Source organism: Trichomycterus rosablanca, chromosome 13 (assembly GCF_030014385.1).
Source record: "Trichomycterus rosablanca isolate fTriRos1 chromosome 13, fTriRos1.hap1, whole genome shotgun sequence".
Classification (NCBI taxonomy): Eukaryota; Metazoa; Chordata; class Actinopteri; order Siluriformes; family Trichomycteridae; genus Trichomycterus; species Trichomycterus rosablanca.
The window spans coordinates 18,050,114-18,071,149 of record NC_086000.1 but is presented as its reverse complement, the minus strand read 5'-3'; the positions used below and the strand labels follow the sequence as shown (position 1 = coordinate 18,071,149).

General features: G+C 37.6%; 1 protein-coding gene across 1 annotated transcript; it reads right to left on the bottom strand.

Annotated features, from left to right (window-relative positions):
• Positions 1 to 1,201: 1,201 nt before the first annotated feature.
• Positions 1,202 to 19,221, bottom strand: coq6 (coenzyme Q6 monooxygenase). Its single transcript, XM_063007637.1, has 12 exons — positions 18,901 to 19,221; positions 16,608 to 16,742; positions 14,483 to 14,541; positions 12,818 to 12,944; positions 11,145 to 11,275; positions 10,148 to 10,255; positions 9,949 to 10,011; positions 8,630 to 8,737; positions 5,637 to 5,839; positions 5,322 to 5,437; positions 1,947 to 2,113; positions 1,202 to 1,328 (listed from the first exon to the last, which is right to left on the bottom strand). Exons 1-12 carry the CDS (start codon positions 19,106 to 19,108, stop codon positions 1,299 to 1,301), a joined length of 1,455 nt encoding a protein of 484 aa, XP_062863707.1. The 5' UTR covers positions 19,109 to 19,221; the 3' UTR covers positions 1,202 to 1,298.
• Between the last annotated feature and the right edge of the window lie 1,815 nt (positions 19,222 to 21,036).

Below are 21,036 nucleotides of genomic sequence, written 5' to 3'. Positions count from 1 at the left end.
TTAACCCTTTTCAGGACTGATATATTTCAGTTATTCTCAGTCTTTTCTAAAGTGTATTAGATTATAAAACAGTGATCCAGAACAACTTTAGGGTAACTTTTTGACTCTGGTGTAGAATAGATAAATGTATTACTTTAATATAATATTTTACCTACATTTAATAGTTTACCCAATGCAACACTTAATATCCAAATATCAAATTCAATGTAACAGAATAAACAAATCTTTATTCAACTGACACAAGTAGTAAGAAAAGAATCCAATATTTTATTGATCTTCTTTATTGTATTTTGTAAATATGAACACATTTTGAATTTGATGCCTGAAACACAGTCAAAAAAGATGGGACAGATGCATGTTTAGCACTGTGTTCTTTAACCATAAGACAATGAGACTGTGGAAGTGGAATTTTCCTCCTTTCTTGCTTGATACAAGAGTTCAGTTGCTCAACACTGTGGTAGCCATTGTCTGATTTTTTATTTCATGCTGCACCATACATTTAACAGGAGACAGATCTGGACAACAGGCAGGCTAATCAAGCACACACACTTGGTGTTTAAAAAGCCACGCTGTTATAGCATGTGCAGTATGAAGCTTGGCAATGTCTTGCTGAAATAACAATGGACTTCCCAGAAAGATATGTCACTTTGATGGCAGCACGTGTCTCTGAATAGTCCCATTATACACCTCAGTGTTAGGTTTACGTTAACACATGAATGTCATCCATGCTGTGGCACTGATGCAACCCATACCATAACACATATTTTTTTTCATCTTTGGCACAGAGAACTTTGCAGAGAACTTCTATTTTTCCTGAAAACAAACTACAATGTGGACTCTTCTGAGATTAACTGGCCCAGAGAACTCTACAGTGATTCTGTATTAGAAATGATGTATGGCTGTCTCTGTGTTATAGAGTTTCAGGTTTCATTTCTTGATGCAGCAGCGGACTGTGTTAAGTAATAAAGATTTCCTAGAAGCATGACAGTTAAAAGCTCAAATGTCACGTACATTTATCAGTGGTTTCTGGCCTTGTTCTACATGGACTGAGATTCTTCCAGAGTCTCTGAATCTTTTTACAATACTATGTACAGTGGATGGCAAAGAAAATAAATTATTCGCAAAATTACTACTTTTCTGGAAATTGGGTTTGTACATTAATTATGGGACTTTTATGACAATATAAAAAGAATACAAGTAGTTGAACAAATAAAATACAATTTATTAATTAATATTTTACAATCTTTAAAGATTTACATGCCACCATGGCAAACAAGTGGCAGTGTGAAAACAATACCTTACTTGCTGGCATATGCAATAATCTGCTCCTGTGGGCATAAGAAAGAAAAGATGAATTTTTGGTCAGAATGAAAAGTAGAAATATAAATCATAAACAATATTAAACACTACATGTAAAAACCAAATACTGTATGCAAGAGCCTCTAAGCCTCCCAGGACAAGCATTTACAAGTTATGGTCTTGTTGTTAGACATTGCTTAGTAAAGGAATGAAGTCGTTTCATAAGAGTGGCCTGTAATAAAAGGAGTGTGAAAACGCATACCAGTACAGCTTGTGCAAAAGAGCTGCAACCCCACCCACACAATTTCAGTAACAGTAAATTTGGGGTTAAACTTAGCTGTAGTAGTAGCTTTTGGTCATATAAATTACAGACACAGTTCAGTGTATAAAAGCATGTAATCAGAGGACATGGTGGGGGATGGTTGCAAAAAAAGGAAAATCGCAGAGGAGCAGAAAAGAAAACAGGGAGCAAAAGTTGGAGAGGCAAAACAAAATAAAAATGACCGAGATAAATCACAGAACTGATGTTAGCAAAGACATAAAACTTTTTACATGTTTTTACATAAGAAAGACTGTGAAGCACTGTGTTGGGTAGAATAAATCAAGTAGTAACACAGGAAAACCACACTGCATCAGTGGGCTCTTACTTTAAGAGGTGGCAATGCATTAGTGGCCTGTAAGCCAAAAGTTCTCAGCAAAACCATAGGGGGAGCGTTAGTGGAGTAGAGCCTCTTCATCAGGTCGATGGCCGTTAACATTGGTAGATTGTGCCGCTGGCGCTCAGTCTCATACTCCAGCAGGTGCTGCATGTCTCCTGTAGAAAGCATTTAGTCATTATATCAATTATAGAACAAAGCCAGAAACTGTATGCAGTAAATATTAGAAAAATCATTTGTTGCAGCAGCTACTGAAAATATTCCAAATTTAGTCAACCTTCAATACTGACAGAAATATGCTAATACAGTGAAATAATAAAAGTATCAATATGCCTGCTTGAAATGTCTTTTAGCATTACCTCATCTGTTTTGGAATTTAAACAGAATGGCAAGCATCTTGTGTAAAATGTATACAATTACAATGTTGTTTTACATCAGACACAATGTAAATAAATTTAAAGAAAAAAATGATTTAAACATTTGTATTAGCAGACGCATTTCATCATAATGTAGCTACTCCTATCCATCATTTTCCCCTCACATACACTTTCTGACAAAGATATAAAAGAACAGGTCACAGCTTGTTCCAGCACTTTCCAAAGCTCATTTTATTGTAATGAATAAGAATTTAACTGTGCTTTAGTTGAAGGCTATTTCAGTTTTCTAAAATAGAAAAAAAGCAACTGCACACTTTAAAGCCACTTTTAAGTTCACAAACACCTGAGTTTAACTGGAGCCACATGATTAATAGGAAAGACAAAATTACAGTTCCTCCCACCAAGAGAGCAAGGCCAATCAAGCTTCCAATGCCTGGCTGTGAACAGGTTGTGTTGTTGTCTGGGCTTCAAGGATTTTACTGATTTAAAGTTGACTTTATTAGATCTGTTACATATACATAGCAATTATATAAAATGTTTTTTATTCATGATTTGAATACACTGTCATTCAGTAGTTCAAAAGCTGATTAGTTGTACATTTACAGCATTTAGCAGACGCTTTTATCCAAAGTGAAATACAATTATGAACGAATAGTTTGAGCAATCAAGGGTTAAGGGGTCCAGCAGTGGCAACTTGGTGGTGGTGGTGGTGCTTGAACCAGCTGATTCTGATTACTAGTGCAGTACCTTAACCACTGAGCTACCTAAAATTACACTACTGTACTTTTGCTCTTGTATTTTATGTTTACCAAATCATGCAGAATGGATACAGTACTTTTCAAATAATTCTCCCAAAAATGTTATATTGGGTTGATATTTACCATTACAGAAGCTTTCAGTAATAAATAAGGCTATTGCAGTATAAAACTTCAAAATGTTTTAATGTTACAGTGGTGTTAAAAAAAAATAGCAGTTCAACACCATTAACCTGATAAATCACTGTTTTTAGTAGAAGTGATATTTCTACATAGCAAAAAAATGTACTTGAAAGTGTAGTAGAGTAATGAAAACAAAACAAACCCAACAATTAACACATGCATGCCACTCATTCTGAGTAATTGAAGCATTGATTGAAAGGGGGTTGTTCAAAATAATAGCAGTGAGGAGTTCAATTGGTGAAGTCATTCATTCTGCAGAAGAACGGGTGTCAATTTTGGCCCTTATTTAAGGTAGGAGGGTGGCAAATGTTGCACATGTTGGTCATAGCGCATTTCCTTCTGAAATACTGGGTAAATTGGGTTGTTCCAGACATTGTTCTGATGAACAGCGTACTTTGATTAAAAAGTTGATTGTAGAGGGAAAAAACATACAGAGAAGTGCAGCAAATGATAGGCTGCTCAGCTAAAATGATCTCAAATGGCTTAAAGCGAAAACCAAAACCTGAAAGACGCGGAAGGAAGTGTGGAGCTACCGTTCGAAAGGATAGAAGAATAGCCAAAATGGCAAATACTCAGCCAATGATCACCTCCAGAAAGATAAGGAACATCTGAAGTTACCAGTAAGTACAGAAGATGATTAAGTGAAGCCAATTTACCAGCAAGAACTCCTTTCAAAGTCCTGTTGTTAAGAAAAAGACGTGTCCTGAATGGGTTCAAATTTGCCATGGAACACATTGACTGGTACAAAGAGAAATGGCATTTTGTGGACTGGTGAAAGCAAAATTGTCCTTTTTGGGTCTAGTGGCCATAGACAGTATGTCAGACGACCCCCGAGCACTGAATTCAAGCCAAAGTACACTGTGAAGACAGTAAAGCATGGTGGTACAAAAGTAAAAGTGGTACAATAGTGTTACAAAAGAATTTTAAGGATTTAATTTGGAGAAAAATGTCTTAACCAAAAAAAGCACAGTAATGAAGGAATGAATAACGCATGATTTTACAGGATTTTTACTTGTGGTAGGAAGTAATGTACTCTTGGCACGAAGGAATATAAAGACATAAAATTTAAGTGGTCTGATCTATAATAAAACAGCTTCCTGGTTTAGAAAATGGAAAATATCTTAGAAAAATCAAATGTTAAGGATTAAGTCTTGACCACTGCTAATCTTTAAATCTGAGGCATAAGAAGAAGTTTAATATAAAGGTTATTTAGTTGCAAACCCCAAACACTAACACTTATTTCTTTTATTTAACATATGTGAGTTATATTATATTAGTGGTTCATTCTAACGCTTAACCAGTAACAGTAATAAAGTATGCAGATCCTTTTTAAATTAGTGGGTTTGTTTATTTTAGCCACACCTATTATTAACATGTGCATAAATGCAAGCAAACAGCCATTCAATCTGACAGTGTTATACAACCTTTCTACCAAATTACTTTGTAATATTGTTGTGACTGTTTTTAATTTGAATATTTAAGAAGTGGTAGGCCACACAGATTAATGCATAATATGGTTTCTCCTTGAACTTAACAAGTCCCAAACATGCTTAAAGCATATCAGCACTAAAACTTTTGAATGGGTGCTTTAAGAATTAGGCTTTAATGGCCAAAAAGCAGCACACCATGCTAAAATTACTATGTGCAATGCCAAGCATCTGGTGAAGTGGTATAAAGCATGCTGACATTAGACTTTGATGTGGTGAAACCACATTTACTGAAGTAAGAAGTCACTATTTACTATGTAGCAGTCTGACAGATAAGTGTTGGTTTGGCAAAAAACTACCTGTCAGAATGTATTGTGAAAATGTGTGAAAGAGTTTGGTGGAGCAAAAACTACCGTTTGGGGCTGTTTTTTTAAATGTATGGCTAAGCACCTATCTTTAGGTAAAATGAGTAGCTACAAAAACAATAGCATTCTAGTAAATTGTGTGTTTCCAGCTTTGGGCAAGAGTTTGGTGGAGACCCTTCCAGTTTTAGCTTAACAATGTCCCTGAGTACAACAATGAGTTGGTGGAAGAACTTGAACAAACCTGTATTTAAATGCTTACCAATGTCTTTTCCATTAAATGCAGCTTGGCTTAGCACGCGTGTCAGGCAGGCCACATCCCCAAATCCCAGATTGGCCCCCTGACCAGCTAGAGGGTGTACTCTGTGTGCAGCATCACTAAACAAAGAGAAGTAGATAAGTGTAAATCAGTATTATTTAGCAGCTGGAACCAAACAGTTCAGTATGAATTAAACAACCCAAATGCCTAAATGAAGAGTTTAAACCACAGTTTATAAACAAACTAAAACAAACTGTATGAGACAAATCATCTGGTATGCAAAACCAGTAACTTGCTCTCACTCATATACACACATACCCAATCAGAGCTACTCTGTGGCGGATGTACTCTGAAGCATGGCCCATTCCCAAAGGAAACATGACCCTGCTCTTGGGGCCGATGCCTGCCACACTGGGTGGAAGCTGGCGAGTAGAGGTGCCATTCGGCATGAGAATGGACAGGGCGGTACGGAACAGAGAGCCAGCTGCCTCCACCAGCTCCGACTGGTTCTCATTGTTCCACTGTGAAGATCAAAAAAGACCAAAACAAACAAAGAAATGAATGACAAGGGCCTAAACACAATAGAGAACAAAATTTACACTTAAAGAACAGCATGTATTGTACAAATGATTTTTACATTGCTTAAACCAGCTTTGTACAAATCATGCAGTACATGTTTTTTTTAAATTATCAGACCTCTACAATTTCTTATAAAATATAGTGTTTAGTAGTCATCCATGAATTCCTGTTTAGCCGAAGTCTAAATATGCAGTAAAAAGAGGCCAAAATTCATTATACCTTATTTAAGCAATAGAACACGAGAGGGAGTGTGTTATCGCGAATAACATCACGGCTGTGATTTGGTCGCAGGCACGAGCCGAAGGCAAGTGACGTAGATAATCACAGCCGTGATGTTATTCGCGATAACACATGACCTCAAGTGTTCTATTGCTTTTATACAACAGTTTTTACAAAATAAAGAAAGAAAATAAATGAAAGAAGCCCTGAATTTCATAATAAATATGCTTTAATATTGACAATACCTTCCGCCAAAAAGTAGTTCCATAACGAATATAAAGTTTAACACTACAAAGCAGACATCCCAAGTTGCAAAAACTCATTTCAGGGAGGTAAGAACAAGAAGAAGAAAAAGGCAAGAACCTCCGAAGGGAAAAAAGAGATAAAAAACCTCTCGCACACACCAAAGGATATGGATGATAACAGAACTTTTATGAGCTGCTAACTGTTCGCGTTACAAACACATTAATGTTCCCTACATAGTGCACTAGATTGTGTATCAGATCACGGATTTATGTTCCCTACATAGTGCACTAGATTGTGAATTAGACAATTGGTTATGTTCCCTACACAGTGCACTAGATTGTATATCAGATAACGCATTCATGTTCACTACATGGTGCTCTAGACAATATATTAGACAATTGATTCATGTTCCCTACACAGTGCGCTAGATTGTATATCAGATAACGGATTTAAAACGCGATCGGGAAAAAAATCTGTGTCGCCTGCGTGCGCGTTTGTGTGCATGAAGCTTGTCGTTAATGGCAACGCGTCAGCGGAGTAATACAGTTGTGGTGTGAAAAGACCGTGATGTTATCACGAATATCAGCACGGTTAGAACGCTTCTCAACCAATCAGATTGTAAGGTCGGAACTAACTGTTGTATAATAAGTTATTTATCACAATTAAACAATTACAAAGCACATCTCTAAAAGTCATTTTGTAAAATGTAGCAAAAACAAGAATGTGTGATATGTTAATTCTCTTGAAGTTTCATTTAACTGACCAAAGAATAGCTTTTTAATATTTTTGCAGAACAAGTTGATTGTACTTTACAACATTACCAGACTGAATTCTATGCCATCACCACACTTTAGCTTGGGATAGGGGCAAAATAAAAGTTAAAGGTTCATAGAATGTTCAAGTTAAACTATACTAAAACATTACACAATGGACAGGTGAACTGGTTACTACTGTAGTTACAAATGTGCATAATGGCAACCTGCAGTCTGGCGGCATTATTCACATAAACAACATATAATGTAAAAACCATAAGGTGTGGTTGCAAAGCCGAAACTTACTTAAAAAGCTCTTTATAGGATGCATAGGGTTCACATTTATATTTACACTAAAATTTAAACAGTAGGAATGTTTCAGCAACAATTATTCTGCTGTCCAACATACCTTTACGCTTCAGTCTTTTTGTAAGTTGAGATAACACAGTTGTGCAGTGTAATTAAAACAAAATGCTGACCAGCCCACACATGTAGGTACATTTGGACCAAAGAAACACAATAATGAACAAAACTGGCAAGCGATGGGTTTAATTAGCAAATCAGCCATGACTACAAGCATGACTCAAAGTCATGGGCCTGTGACCAGTGGGATCAGCAAAAATAGCCACCTTGGGAACAGGAGAGGGTTTCTGGACTTCAGCTGTGATACAGCTTTGAGACACAAATTGAAGGTGATAAAGTCAATAGGCAGCCAAACCAGGGCTATTGTAAAACATTTTTGTGGTACAGTCGGTTGGTGTGAGTACTAACACAAAGTTTATGAACTCTGAGAGCGGTCAACAGAAGTCACTGACCAGTGCAAAACAAAATTAAAGCTTGACATGACTCTGTTCATTGTTATAATCTGTTGAACCGAATGTATAATAATGAAAATTACTTCAACTGTTATTGTAATTATTATTATCATTATTATAATCTTTATTATCATTATTATGCCATCAAGTCAAATTTGACCATCAAACTTGTTCCTGACTATCCTTTACCTCTTTTACCACTTTTTAAACTATCTATTAAGAATTTAAAAAACAAATGACATCACTTTTCTACAGTGTCACCGTCCGATGCATTTTTTCCAGCATTGTACAAAGTTTTTAATGCCATTAGCAATAAATGTTTTTGGTTGAGCGAGTAGCCACTGATGCACCGCTGCTTTCACATCATCATCATCACATGAAATCTTCTTCCCCTTAAAGCTTCTTTGAACGGTCCAAAAAGGTGGAAATCAGATGGCGCTAAATCCAGACTATAAGCTCCAAAGTTTCCAACCAAAATATAAAAGAGAAACTTTTTGAAGATCCCTCGTATTACATTAGAAACAAAACCCTTTAGTGCAACAAATACCCAACGATAACAAAAATAAGCAGGGAAATAACTCTCATGGCACAATAATAAAAGAAAAAAATAATAATGGGACTGATATTTAACTTTCTCAAAAAAAAAAAAAGATTAGCCCTAATTGGGCTAAAATGGTCTCAGGAATGAGTGTTAACTCACAAATGCATTGTTAATGGCGTCCACAAAGCTCTCCTCATCCATCTGCAGGAGCTCCTCAGCATGCTGATGACCAGTAGACCAGACCAGGGAGCTGTGTGTGTCTGACAACTACACACAAACACAATTCTATTTAAATTAATTAAACAAATTAATAAATACATGACTGCTTTATGTAAATGCTGTGCAACACTAGAAAAAATAAATAAAAAGCAAAAACAGAAAGTGACTCTTACAAAAGTATCCAGAGACATAATTTAATACTTTCTAGAGCCTTTGGCAGCAATTACAGCTGCAAGTGTTCTTGGATACATCTTTACAAGCTTTGCACTCCAGGATTTGTGCAGTTTATCCCATTCATCATGAGAGATCTCAAGCTTTGTCAGACTGAATGGCGAACTTATGTAAACTGCCATCTTCATGTCTGTTTGGGTCACTCAATTCAAAGACCAAAACCTGCAGTGTTATTTTGGATGTATGATTTGGATAATTTTTGTGTTAAAATGTGAACTGTTGCTCCAGTCTCAGTATGTGAGCACTGCGGAGGAGGTTTTCTTTAAGGATGTTCCTATATTTATCCCCCAAAGCATGATGTTACCACCACCATGCTTCAGAAAAGGGATGGTATACATAGTGATTGATGTTTAGCACACTCCACAATCAACACCGACTTTGTCTTGGCATAAAGGCCAGATTTAAGGGGTTCCTCATAGATAGTTGTTTGTCAAACAGATTCCTCAATCTTTTCACAGAACTTTTAAAGCTGTAAGTGTCATGTTGGGTTCATTCTTGCCTCCGTGATTAATGCACTGTGATCCTGTGGCATTGATAACAATAAAGCCTTAGATATTAATCTATATCTTTGCCCCAATATATGCCTTGCCAATACACAGTTGCTTAAGAGTTCATAGCATGTTTTGTTCTTGAAGATGCAGTGTGAACTGTAAATTGTGAGCAAACTATGTCTAATCATTTTAAATTGCAACTGTTTGCTTCAATTGAATTGTACACACGTCAAGGATATTTAAATCAAACAAACTGCACCTGACTACAAAAGTACCACATAAAAGGGTTTGAATACTTTTGCAAATAAAAAAAAAAGTTTTTGGTTTATTTTTAATACTGAATTACAAACAAGTTATCACTTGATCATAATTGGTGATGCAGATCGAAGGAAAAAAAACTGGCCATTATATCTACTGAAAAATCAAAGTGCAAAAAGTCAAGGGATGTGAACACTTTCAACTCCACTGAATGCTGCAGATCTAACTGCCTAACCTCAAATACCAATCCAGCTTGTTCCACAGTCATTGGCTTCTTACCGGCAGCATTGCAATTGGCCCTGTTGGGAGAAACCTCTGCCATGCCACATTGTTTTCAGTGGGCTGCACATACGAGAAAACACAAGACAACAGAGTCAATTCAGGCTTATTTTAATCCTTTACACAGATCAAAAGCTCTATGATTACATACTTAAAACCACACATGCACAATGGAGTTTACTTTTTGCTCTCCACATACCTCAGATAAATGTAAAACGGCTACTACAGCTGACTGGTCATAATTCCACTTGACAGTAGGGATCCCCGACTTCTTCCGTACCATGGAGTTTGATCCATCTGCCCCAATCTAGAAAAGAGGGCAGCTACGTGCATTACTTGCTCCATTTTCAGGGTGTATACAGTTTGTATTCATAGGGGTAGTGTCAATAAATTCAATTTAACATGATGTTACCCATTATTGGATCTGTATGAGAGATGACTAAACACAGCTATTAGCTCCTCTTTATTTCTGCCCTGAATGTCAGATACAGATACTAATAGCTGTCAATTTTATCCACTGAAGGTTATGTATCCATGGAAACAGGGGCATTAAGGCTGTGAATACAAACTAGCAGTAGCAGAGATTTTGTGCCTCCGAGGCTAAAGTGACAGTTGTCTGTGTGTGCAGTTGCAGCTTTTATGACAGCAACGCTGGTGTGTGTGTGTGTACCTTCTTGCACCTAGAGGATTAAACAGTGCCAAAGGCTCCAAAATTATCTGTAGTAAAATATTATTATAAACTGTATATATCAAGATTTCTATTGTGGGCAGCACAGTGACTCACTGCCTCACAGCTAGAAGGTCCTGGGTTCGATTCCCAGGTAAACTGGTATGGGTCCTTTTTGTGTGGAGTTTGCATGTTCTCTGTTTCTGTGCGAGTTTCCTCCAGGTGCTCTAGTTTCCTCCCACAGTCCAAAGACATGCAGTCAGGTTAACTGTAGATACTAAGGTCCCCCTAGATATGAGTGTGTGTGTCTGTGTGTGTTTGCTCTGTGATGGACTGGCGACCTGTCCGGGGTGTTGACCCACCGTGACCCTGAACAGGAAAAAGTGGTGGTAAAACAGACAGAATGAATGAATGAATCCTATTGTAATTCTCTTGGCATGGATGACTAAGTATTATCGAGGAATCATTGCATAAGACAGGAATTTAAAATACAGCATATTAAGGATTTGCAGACATACAGAACACTCACCAGAAGTCTGGTCTGCAGTGTGCTTCCATTGGCTAATGTCACCTGGACCCAGGGGATGGAGTCAGCCATCTGATAAGGCCTGGGCCAAGTGTACTTCACCACTTTAGTTCTGTACTGCACTTCTACTTGATCTAGGAGGCAAACACACATTATGAGTCACTTTAGAAAAACCTAAAATATATAAATCTCAACTGCTGATTTACAGACAGTTTTAGAGGCCACAATAAATGGTGTTTACACCGTAAAAGAACATGTACTGCCTGTACAAACAGCCAAGCTAAATAAAAAAAAAAAAACCAAAACCCAAATGTATAAAGAAAATCATACAATCATACAATAGACAGTCCAAAACTTTTACAAGGCTTACAAGGCACAAACTTTTTTCTTAAGTTGTTCTTAAAATTAGAAAACAGAAAAGCTGACAAAACAGTGTGGCAGTTTACAAAGGAAAAAAGTGTCAAGAATCGGAAAACCACCTTATAAAAAACAAAACTGGCCTCTCTCATTCTGGCAAAGTCCAACTCACATTGCAAATCCTTGAAATAGAACTGGTTTACCTAGCAGAACTTTATAGAATACACCAGCCAGCAAAAGTAAACACAAAATTTTTAGAAGCACTGGTGGTAAGTAATGTACGTAGTATATTAAAAGATGACAGTAATCTAGTATAGTAAAAGTTATGTTTGAATTTTAATATCACTGAATTGAACATGATTGACCAATATTACGTACTGCTGCAGATTGTTTATAACAAAACCCAGCTGCCAGTGTCAGTGGTAAAACACTAAGAAAACTAGTCAGTAGGCCGAAAAGCAAGGTCCACTTGCACACCAATGCACATGAGCTTCTAGGTCCAGCAAGTGCAAAATTATTTTAAATTTAACAACATGACAAGTGAAAACTTCATTTGCAGAACAGCTTGAGTAATGGTAAAAGGGTTGTTACAAATGAATAATGTCAGACCTTTGTGAGATGATCCAGTGTGAAATGTGGTTTTCAAATGGGTCAGTAGACCACTGCACGTGTCTGCACGCCTTGTGGAAACTCTAATTCTCATGGAAACCATAATTCCTGTGGAAACTCTTAACTCTGATCATGTGCTATATAATTGAAATAGCAGAGAAGACATGGGTTCATCAAAGAGCCCAAGCCTTTAAAACGTCCAAAAGGAAAAAGTACAAATAAACAAAGGCACCAGGACATGAAGGAACAGCTTGTGGCAAAACCATTTGCCAGGACAGCCATAGAACCAACTGGGGCCTCTCCAGGTTCTGGTTGACAGTGCCATAAAGCACCAAGGGAAGCTCCCAAGAGTAGAAGAAAAATAGCAATAAATAGCAAGTACCACCCTGTAGTCAGTGGAAAACTAAAGAACACACATCAGCAGTGGCCACAATTTAAAGCCAAGGCGTATAAAAGACTATTTACAACATTAGTTGTAACTGTGTGGAAAGAACACTAATTTACTAATTACTAATTTAATCTTATGGTTTAGTTTATTTGCCCGAGGCAACACCCACGGGTTAACACTAGTGATGTCAATAATTACCTGATTAATCAATAACTGACAAATCTTCATTGTTGCATTAATGCTATCAGTTAAAAGACTGGCCAATAAAAGATCTTTTTTTTTTTTTTTTTTTGGATAACACCAAAAAAAGATCTAATCATACCTGAGAGTGTCTGCAGCTGCTTGGTAAGAGCAGCCACAATGACATCGTTTTCTACGATATACGCCATGTCATCCTGTAGATTCTCCTTGTCAAATGTTATCAGGGCATCTGAACAGGCATCCCAAACCTAAAGCAGAAGCAAACATCTGTATCCTGAATTTTCAAACAGCTGTGCCCTGAAATACACAGCACAAGTCCTATTGCTGGACTTCCAAGACCTAGAACTAGAACACATTAAAACCTTTTAACAAGGCCTTAAGTGTGGCCAAAAACACCAAGCAAACACAAAGCTGAGTTTGACATCAACACCCCTTCAGTAGATCACCAATATGAAATGGAATCTTCATCTGGATTTACACAAACATGTCAATATTACTGACCAGGTAATATAAAGGTTAATGTAGTATATAAGGGCCAGCATTTAAGATGGACAGCCTTTTTTCAATAAAATATTTTTTTTTACACACAAATATGATTAGGGTGTTGAAGCCTTCCTTTTTTTATATGTCCACTCGTTACTAAGGTGCCAGGCAACACCCTAGCAACAAAATGCAAAGGTTTTCATTTTTTCTCATAAAGTGCCCATGAGATATGCCATACTAAAACCACTAACAGTGGTGGGAGTGCACTATTTCATACATGGTTGGGTGAGAGATTTAAAACGTGACCAAACCCACAATTACAAGCATTTTACACATGGGAAAAACCCGCTGTTGATAAGTCTTATTTTGCTGCATGCTTGTATATACTTGTTGTCACTGCACAATTAAAATGCACATGGTCCAAAAATACCTTGTTTTTAAAAACTATTTTAGTTGCAGAGACACCAAAAAAGGTACAAACCACCTTGGGGAAAAGGGCTGTTTGATAACTGCATTGGGAACCTCTGAACCTTTAAAATACGTATTCTGGTACTTGGCAGTTCCCAAACTCATTTTGGTCTTTTCCTCTAACCACTTGGTCTTAATTGGAGGGTAAAAGAGAACCTCGTTAGGTTGACCTCAGGGCATTGCAATGCCTTCCCTTGTTTGAACATAAACACAAGCACAAGAGAATGGCTGCAGCAAAGGTACAGTAAGTGACGGACATCGTATACTGGCCTGTTATGACATCCTGTCACTTTACCAGAAACCACTGGCTTTCTTTTTAGTCAGAGAATGGCCACATCTTATGGGGTGGATCCGCATTTCTCGTAGAGTGTACAAACCAATGGTTCCATGCTGCTGCCCTCTGCACTATCCAAAACATTTTTAACTGTTTTTTTTTTCCAAAAGATTGGCATAAATCAGTAACCACAAACAAGACTAGTACGTTTTAAAACAATGTTTTAAACAATGTTAATTTTAGCATCCTATATTATTCTAATTACCCCCTTCAAAAGTATGTAATGGTGTTTTAATCAAGTCTCACTGTGTTCTATTTTAAAGCACTTATAGTAAGAAGGTATTTTTGTTCCCACAATACTGCCTCATTACTTTTTTGTTTTGTGGCTCAGTGCAAAGTTGGAAGAGGAACGACTCATTCATTGCTGACCCACCCAAAACAAAATTAACTGTTCATAATATAACAGCTTTCCATAACAAATTACTAATATTTCTTAAAACTTAAACATAAATAATTGTTTCATAATTAACAAAAATGACTTGTATGGTATTGTATACTAACCTGCATTTTTTGATAGGGTTTGCATCTTAAATTGGCTATGTGATCCCAAGCACCAAGACCTGTAAACATGTAAGCCAAAAAGTAAATTAGGCTTTGTCAATGTTGACTTTATATACAGTTGATTCAGAAAGTATTTAGACCATCTATTTTTAGGCACATTTTTAGGCACCTATAATGGCAAAGTGAAAACGTATATCAAAGTATTGCATTAAAAATTGCCGCTTTGTCCAGGCTATTGTTGCCTAGTTGCCCAGTGTTTCCAGGTGGAACCAGACTTGCTGCTACCCTAACCAGGATAAAGTGATTGATTTCGGAGGCTACCGACTTCCAAGCCACAACAGAATGCTGAACTAGTTATTTTAAATATACAGATGGAACAGAATTACCAGCAGCAATGGTCATGCATCTAAATGTTAGTATAATCCAAGTTTCTCTCTCTCACCCTGACATGTTTCCGACTGGATCTTCTATACACGAACACAGCTGCAAATAGCCCTAATGACTGTGTCCTTGCTAAGAGCTTTGCTATGATTGGACCAGATGTACTTTCTTCTGTTGCAAGCCCTTTCACTGCATAATGTCCCTCAATTAACCAGAGCGCTGCCTCTAAATGAACCCTTGCATGGCTCATCATGCACTCAGGATGACACATGGCCAGTTGTGGTGCAAAGCAGAATGTCTTCATTTAGGGGTAGCATATACAGCTAAAATATACAGTTACAAAATCTAAAAAAATACAAAATATACATCAGTGGATGTAGTTTTTTGAGGCTTGCAAACAAGTTCTAACAAAACATCAACTGCATGTGTTAGAAAAATTTTCATTTTTTTTGTACCAAAACAAACCCCATTGAAAAAAAACAGGAGAAAGGATTTAACGAATAATAAAATAATAATCTATGCACGATTGCTTTTAACAACAGCTTAATAATAACTATTCCAGAATCTCTGTAAATGGTTAAAATAAATGTAAATAAAGTCTGAGTGCGATGTTTTACTACATGCTATGTAAGTTTTTGGCATTATTTACAATTATTTACAACTAGTGAGCTTGTGTGGCATAATCCTAAGAGCCACACTGCTGGTAACAGCAGTAACTGATGTTAAAGTGCACGGTGTTAGCCTAGCTATTGAAGCGACACATATCAGTGCACCAATGAAGGGAATCTAGGGGCGGCACGGTGGCTTAGTGGGTAGCACTGTCGCCTCACAGCAAGAAGGTCCTGGGTTCGATCCCCAGGTGGGGCGGTCTGGGTCCTTTCTGTGCGGAGTTTTCCCCGTGTCCGCGTGGGTTTCCTCCGGGTGCTCCGGTTTCCTCCCACAGTCCAAAAACATGCCACCAGGCTAATTGGAAACACTGAATTGTCCTATAGATACCTGGTCGCTAGATGCACAAACCAGTGCATTGTAGTGCCGGTCCCAAGCCCAGATAAAATAGGGAGGGTTGTGTCAGGAAGGGCATCCGGCGTAAAAATTGTGCCAAATCAATGCGGATCATGATCCACCGAGTGCTGACCCCTCGACCGAACGGGACAAATGCCGAGGCAGAAGAAGAATGAAGGGCATCTAGCATAAAAACGGCACCAACTCAAATATGCTGTCGAATGATCCATTGTGGCGTCCTCTAGTAAAATTTAGCTTTGTGTAAGACATTTACATTAATAGGACTTAATAAAAAGTGTATTTTCTGCCAGAAAATACATCATAGAGTAGTAATCATTGACAAATGTCAAGTATATTTGAAAGCAATGTATGGATCCACTAAATAAATGTAAAATTGTTAATAGCCAGCTTTTGAAGAGCTTATTAATGTCTATCAGCAACATCAGCATAACAAGTTCACTCAATTGCTCACCTTATTTATCTCATAAAATCACCACACACATCTGTCAAGTGTCTGTTTTAAACATAAATATGCCAGTCTACAAACTGAACATTATTGGATATAGCATTTACATGGAACAAACAGCCTATTATTAGAGCTTTGGCTGTACATTATGTTGTTACATTTTTTAAATTAATTGTTATGCTTAATTATATAGTAAAATATATAGTAAAAAAGTTGCACAGCCCGCAGACATATAAAGGTCTTAATAAAATAATCAGGTAAGAAAGTATATTATACCACTAAGAAGTGTCACGGAGCCTGGGCTGATGGAGCTGACCCGTGTGCTGAAAAGCTCTGGTGCCTTGTTCATCTCTTTCTTTGGACCAGCTTCCAGCAAAAGAATCTTTCTGCCTTGCAAATTAGGATCAAATCCTGTGGACACAAAATTATAGAGATCTCAGTTTTTCTTGTAATTCATAGCTTTGTTTTTGTGACTGGTGTTATAAACTGTACTGGCACTTGCTTCATCACTTGTGGTCATATGTGAATCTCGCTGTTCTCTGTGTATATGTAAATGTTTATATACAGTATGTTCTAGCTGTAGAAAAAACGGAGAGAACCAATATCTTGAACTTGTTTCTGGTCAGTTTACGGAAACTTGTGGCACTTGAATCATTGTCCATTCCTTTAAAGTCATACTGCCAACATAATCTCTAGCCAGCATATTTGTAGCATACATGCAATTACCACAGGAAATAATTTTCTACTGTACTAAGAAAAGAACAGAAAAGTTGTTGACTCAAAACTCAGAGCTAAACTCAGTCAAATAACAGTTTTAAATCTGCACCTGTTTAAAATAATTCAAAATTACAAATCAAACTTTTAATAATGAGGGCATTGAACAGTTATGACATGACAAATTTCCTACAACAGACATAATAGAATATAGTGTATTTCAGTTACTAATGGGTTATCTGAGGAACTGTGAACCAGGATATATTTAACCAGTCTGTCTGTGAGGAGGCATGTTTTCCTTCTATCCATTTGGGTTTCCACCAGACACACTGGTTTACTCTCCCAGCCAAAACATGCCAGTAACTGGTATGGCTAGTCTAAATTGTGAGTGAATACTTAAGTGGATCCTGCATTGGATTGGTGCTCTGACCAGGGGTTATACCCAACTTTTGTCCACTGTACAGTAGCAACTAATAATGATTTCTTTTAAGCTGCTCCGGTTAGGGGTCTCCACTGCTGGTCATTTGTCCGCATCACTGATTTGGCACAGTTATTACCTGCCCTTCCTGAAGCAACCCTCCTATTTTTGGAAGCAATACTAAGCCTTTACTAATGTGTACCCTCCTTAATGGCTAGGCCCGAGTAACAGCATGTGTTCCCTCTGTATTTGTAAGCCCAGCCCAGAATTCGAACCCCGGGAATTCAGGCATGTCACCCGTACCATAAGCTTGTTCCATTAAGAGTAGCGACTATTAAAAAATATATTTTACTGAATATTATTTTTCAATGACAGAACAATAATAAAATTAAATGGAATTAAACACAGTGGAAAACATGTCCATGTCCTAACTTGGAACGTTGGTACTTGCTGCAGCTATCAAATGTATAGTATATACAATGTATATATTATATAAGAGTATACATAACAATTGTTTAGTTAAAACATCTCTAATATCTTCACTTTGGAATGCTTTCAACTGAGTATAGATCCAAATTGTAACGCCTTGTTTTACACACTTTGGTTACATTCATGACAGGACAGGTAATTGCTTACACAAGATTCATCAGTTCAGATATTTAAGGTCAAACACAGTCATGGACAATTTTTTATCTCCAATTCACCTCACTTGCATGTCTTTGGACTGTGGGAGGAAACCCACGCAGACAAGAGAAAGGACCGGACCACTCCACCTGGGAATCACCAAACCCAAGACCTTCATGCTGTGCTACCTACCAAACCACCGTGTTGCCGTATAGGTCCAAATGAATAAGGAAACACAGAACATAACAAGACTGTGGTACAGTTTCACAGTTTGGGCACAATGACAGTAGAAGATCATAAGTGACCAGTCTGTGACTTGTTTGAATAATTAAAACCAGTCTGTTGTGTTTAGACACACACACACACACACACACACGCACGCACGCACGCACGCACGGCAATTCACGTAATTCTATGAATGCTCCCACACTGTAGTATTCAAATAATAGTGGGGAGTGATCTGACATTTTGCATGAATGAATTGTAGTTTTTAGTCAGTGTGCATGCTGATTGTATCTTGGCCACGTTTGCACCCCAGGACCCCAGAGTGTGTTTTACTAAAACCACAATTACAAGTTGAACATGTGAGGGCAGTCATTCTCCGCCTAACTAAACACTTCCATCAAACTAAATGAGCAGTTCTCCTTCATGTGGAGAAAGCCTGAGGTCAGAGAAAAGTGAAGGGCCAAATTAACGTTATGACTGGGCATTTTATACAGACTGTACTTAGGCAAATCGCGGTATACTTTACTTTGCACTGACAGTGTAAATAGCTGTTTTGGTGCTCGCGTGGGGGATATTTGAAAGACTCACCTAAAGAACATGCCATGGCAGTGCCCACCATTCCTCCTCCCGATATGATTATATCGTACACATCGTTTTCCACCGTGCACGATTCTTCTCCATGTTCGGAGCATGAGAAAGCTCTGCTTACTGCTCTGCCTTCTTTCACATGTCTAATACTAAAGCACTGCCGCGTTACTCCAGCTGCAGCGTGTTTTACTTTAGTTAAAGCAAACATTTCAAACCTAGAAGTAGGTGCTTTTTTTTTTTACACAACCTGACTGTTTTAAAACGCTATAATACACAATTCTCCTTCAATTTGTCTTGTTATTGACAACAACGCAACAACTTTCAGCGAGCCATGTTAGTCAGCCACTTCTGACCGCGTCTTACTTAGTACCATGATCCCTGCTCCCTACTCCCTACACAGCAAACACTGGATGGTCTGCACCCACAGGACGGTATTATTTGGACAGACAGCAACTGCAGTATATTGCTGTAAATCAGTATTGCTTATTGTGTTGTACTTTATGCTTTTAGAAATGCTTTATAAAATATCAAACGTTTTTGATTAGTGCACTATGTGGTGGACTTGATGTTGTTTCGGGTTCAGCGCTTCCTGTTTGAGGAACCTATTAAAACGAGTCTTCGCTCAAGGACATTTAATAAACATTTTTGTACCAGCTTGTTCAAGTTTCCTACTATGTAAATAATGATATATCCTAATGCCACATTAAAATAAATAAACTGTTTTAAAAACCGTTAGAATTTTGCCATAAAGTAATAAAGTGTTAGGGTTATCGCCATCTAGCTTTCCGGAAGGAAATAGCAGCCCAGATCTTAATAAAACATTGCACTCACAGTTTAGAGCACTGTGATATTAATGTAAATACAGTTAATTCGATTTTTTTATGTTATACTATATTTTAAGAACAATCGGAAGACACACATACGCACACTTTACGAATATTATTATGACCATAATAACCAGAATTATGTTTGGGAGACAAAAGTAGAGGAAATCAATGACTACAATGTTGTAGAAATGCTTTATAAAATATCAAACGTTTTTGATTAGTGCACTATGTGGTGGACTGGATGTTGTTTCGGGTTCAGCGCTTCCTGTTTGAGGAATTATGTTTGGGAGACAAAAGTAGAGGAAATCAATGACTACAATGTTGTATTGTCAAGCATGGTGTTGGTAGTAGAATGCTTTGTGGCTATTTGTCTGTCAGCAGAACTGGTGCATTGCAAAAAGTGTTGAAATAATAAAAAGATTACATAATTGTTGAATTTTTGGACGCAGTCAGTGTCAACGACAACAATCTTAAACACACATCAAACTGAAATGACAAGACAAAAACAAGTTAAACAAGTTTGAAAACATAAGTTTTTTGTTAAATTTTCTATTTTCCCCCACTTTCCCCCCAATTTTTCTCCCCTAATCTAGTCGTGTCCAATTACCCTGATGGCGTCCTCTATACTGATTCGACCCTTCACAGCTGACTGAGGACACCTCTCAACTGACATACGCCCCCTCCGGCACATACAGTCAGTACAGACTGCATTTTTTACCTGCCCGAGTCCAGTTCATACACTGATGGGCACTGTGTATGGAGGGCCACACCCCCATCAGCATTATTCCTCAGCCCTGTGCAGGCACCATCAGTCAGGCAGCAGTTACACCAGTTATGAGGACCTATGATCCGACTTTTTTACCCTCTAACCCTGAACAACAGCCAATCGTTGTTCATGCTACCGCCCAGCCCAGTCGGAAAGGCAGAGCTAAGATTTGATACGATGTATTCGAAACCCCAACTCTGGTGCGCTAGCGTACTTTACCGCTGCGCCAACTGAACGGCCCAAGTTGACATAATTTTAAGTTTAAATGAAAAGCTTATTATTTAGCCCCCAGCCTCAGTACTAAATGGAACATTCTTTTGCCTTGATAACATCTAAACCAATTAATTTAATCTGACCAAATATTTACCAATGGATTTAGAGACTTTCCAGGACATTAAAATTATCACCAAGGTTCAATTTCACCAAAGAAGGCATAACATTCCTCCTTAAAATGCCTTAATATTTCTGTGAATTCATAATACCAGACACACAATCAAGATTACCAGGTCCTATAGCAAAAAAACAACCGCACATCATTGCTGA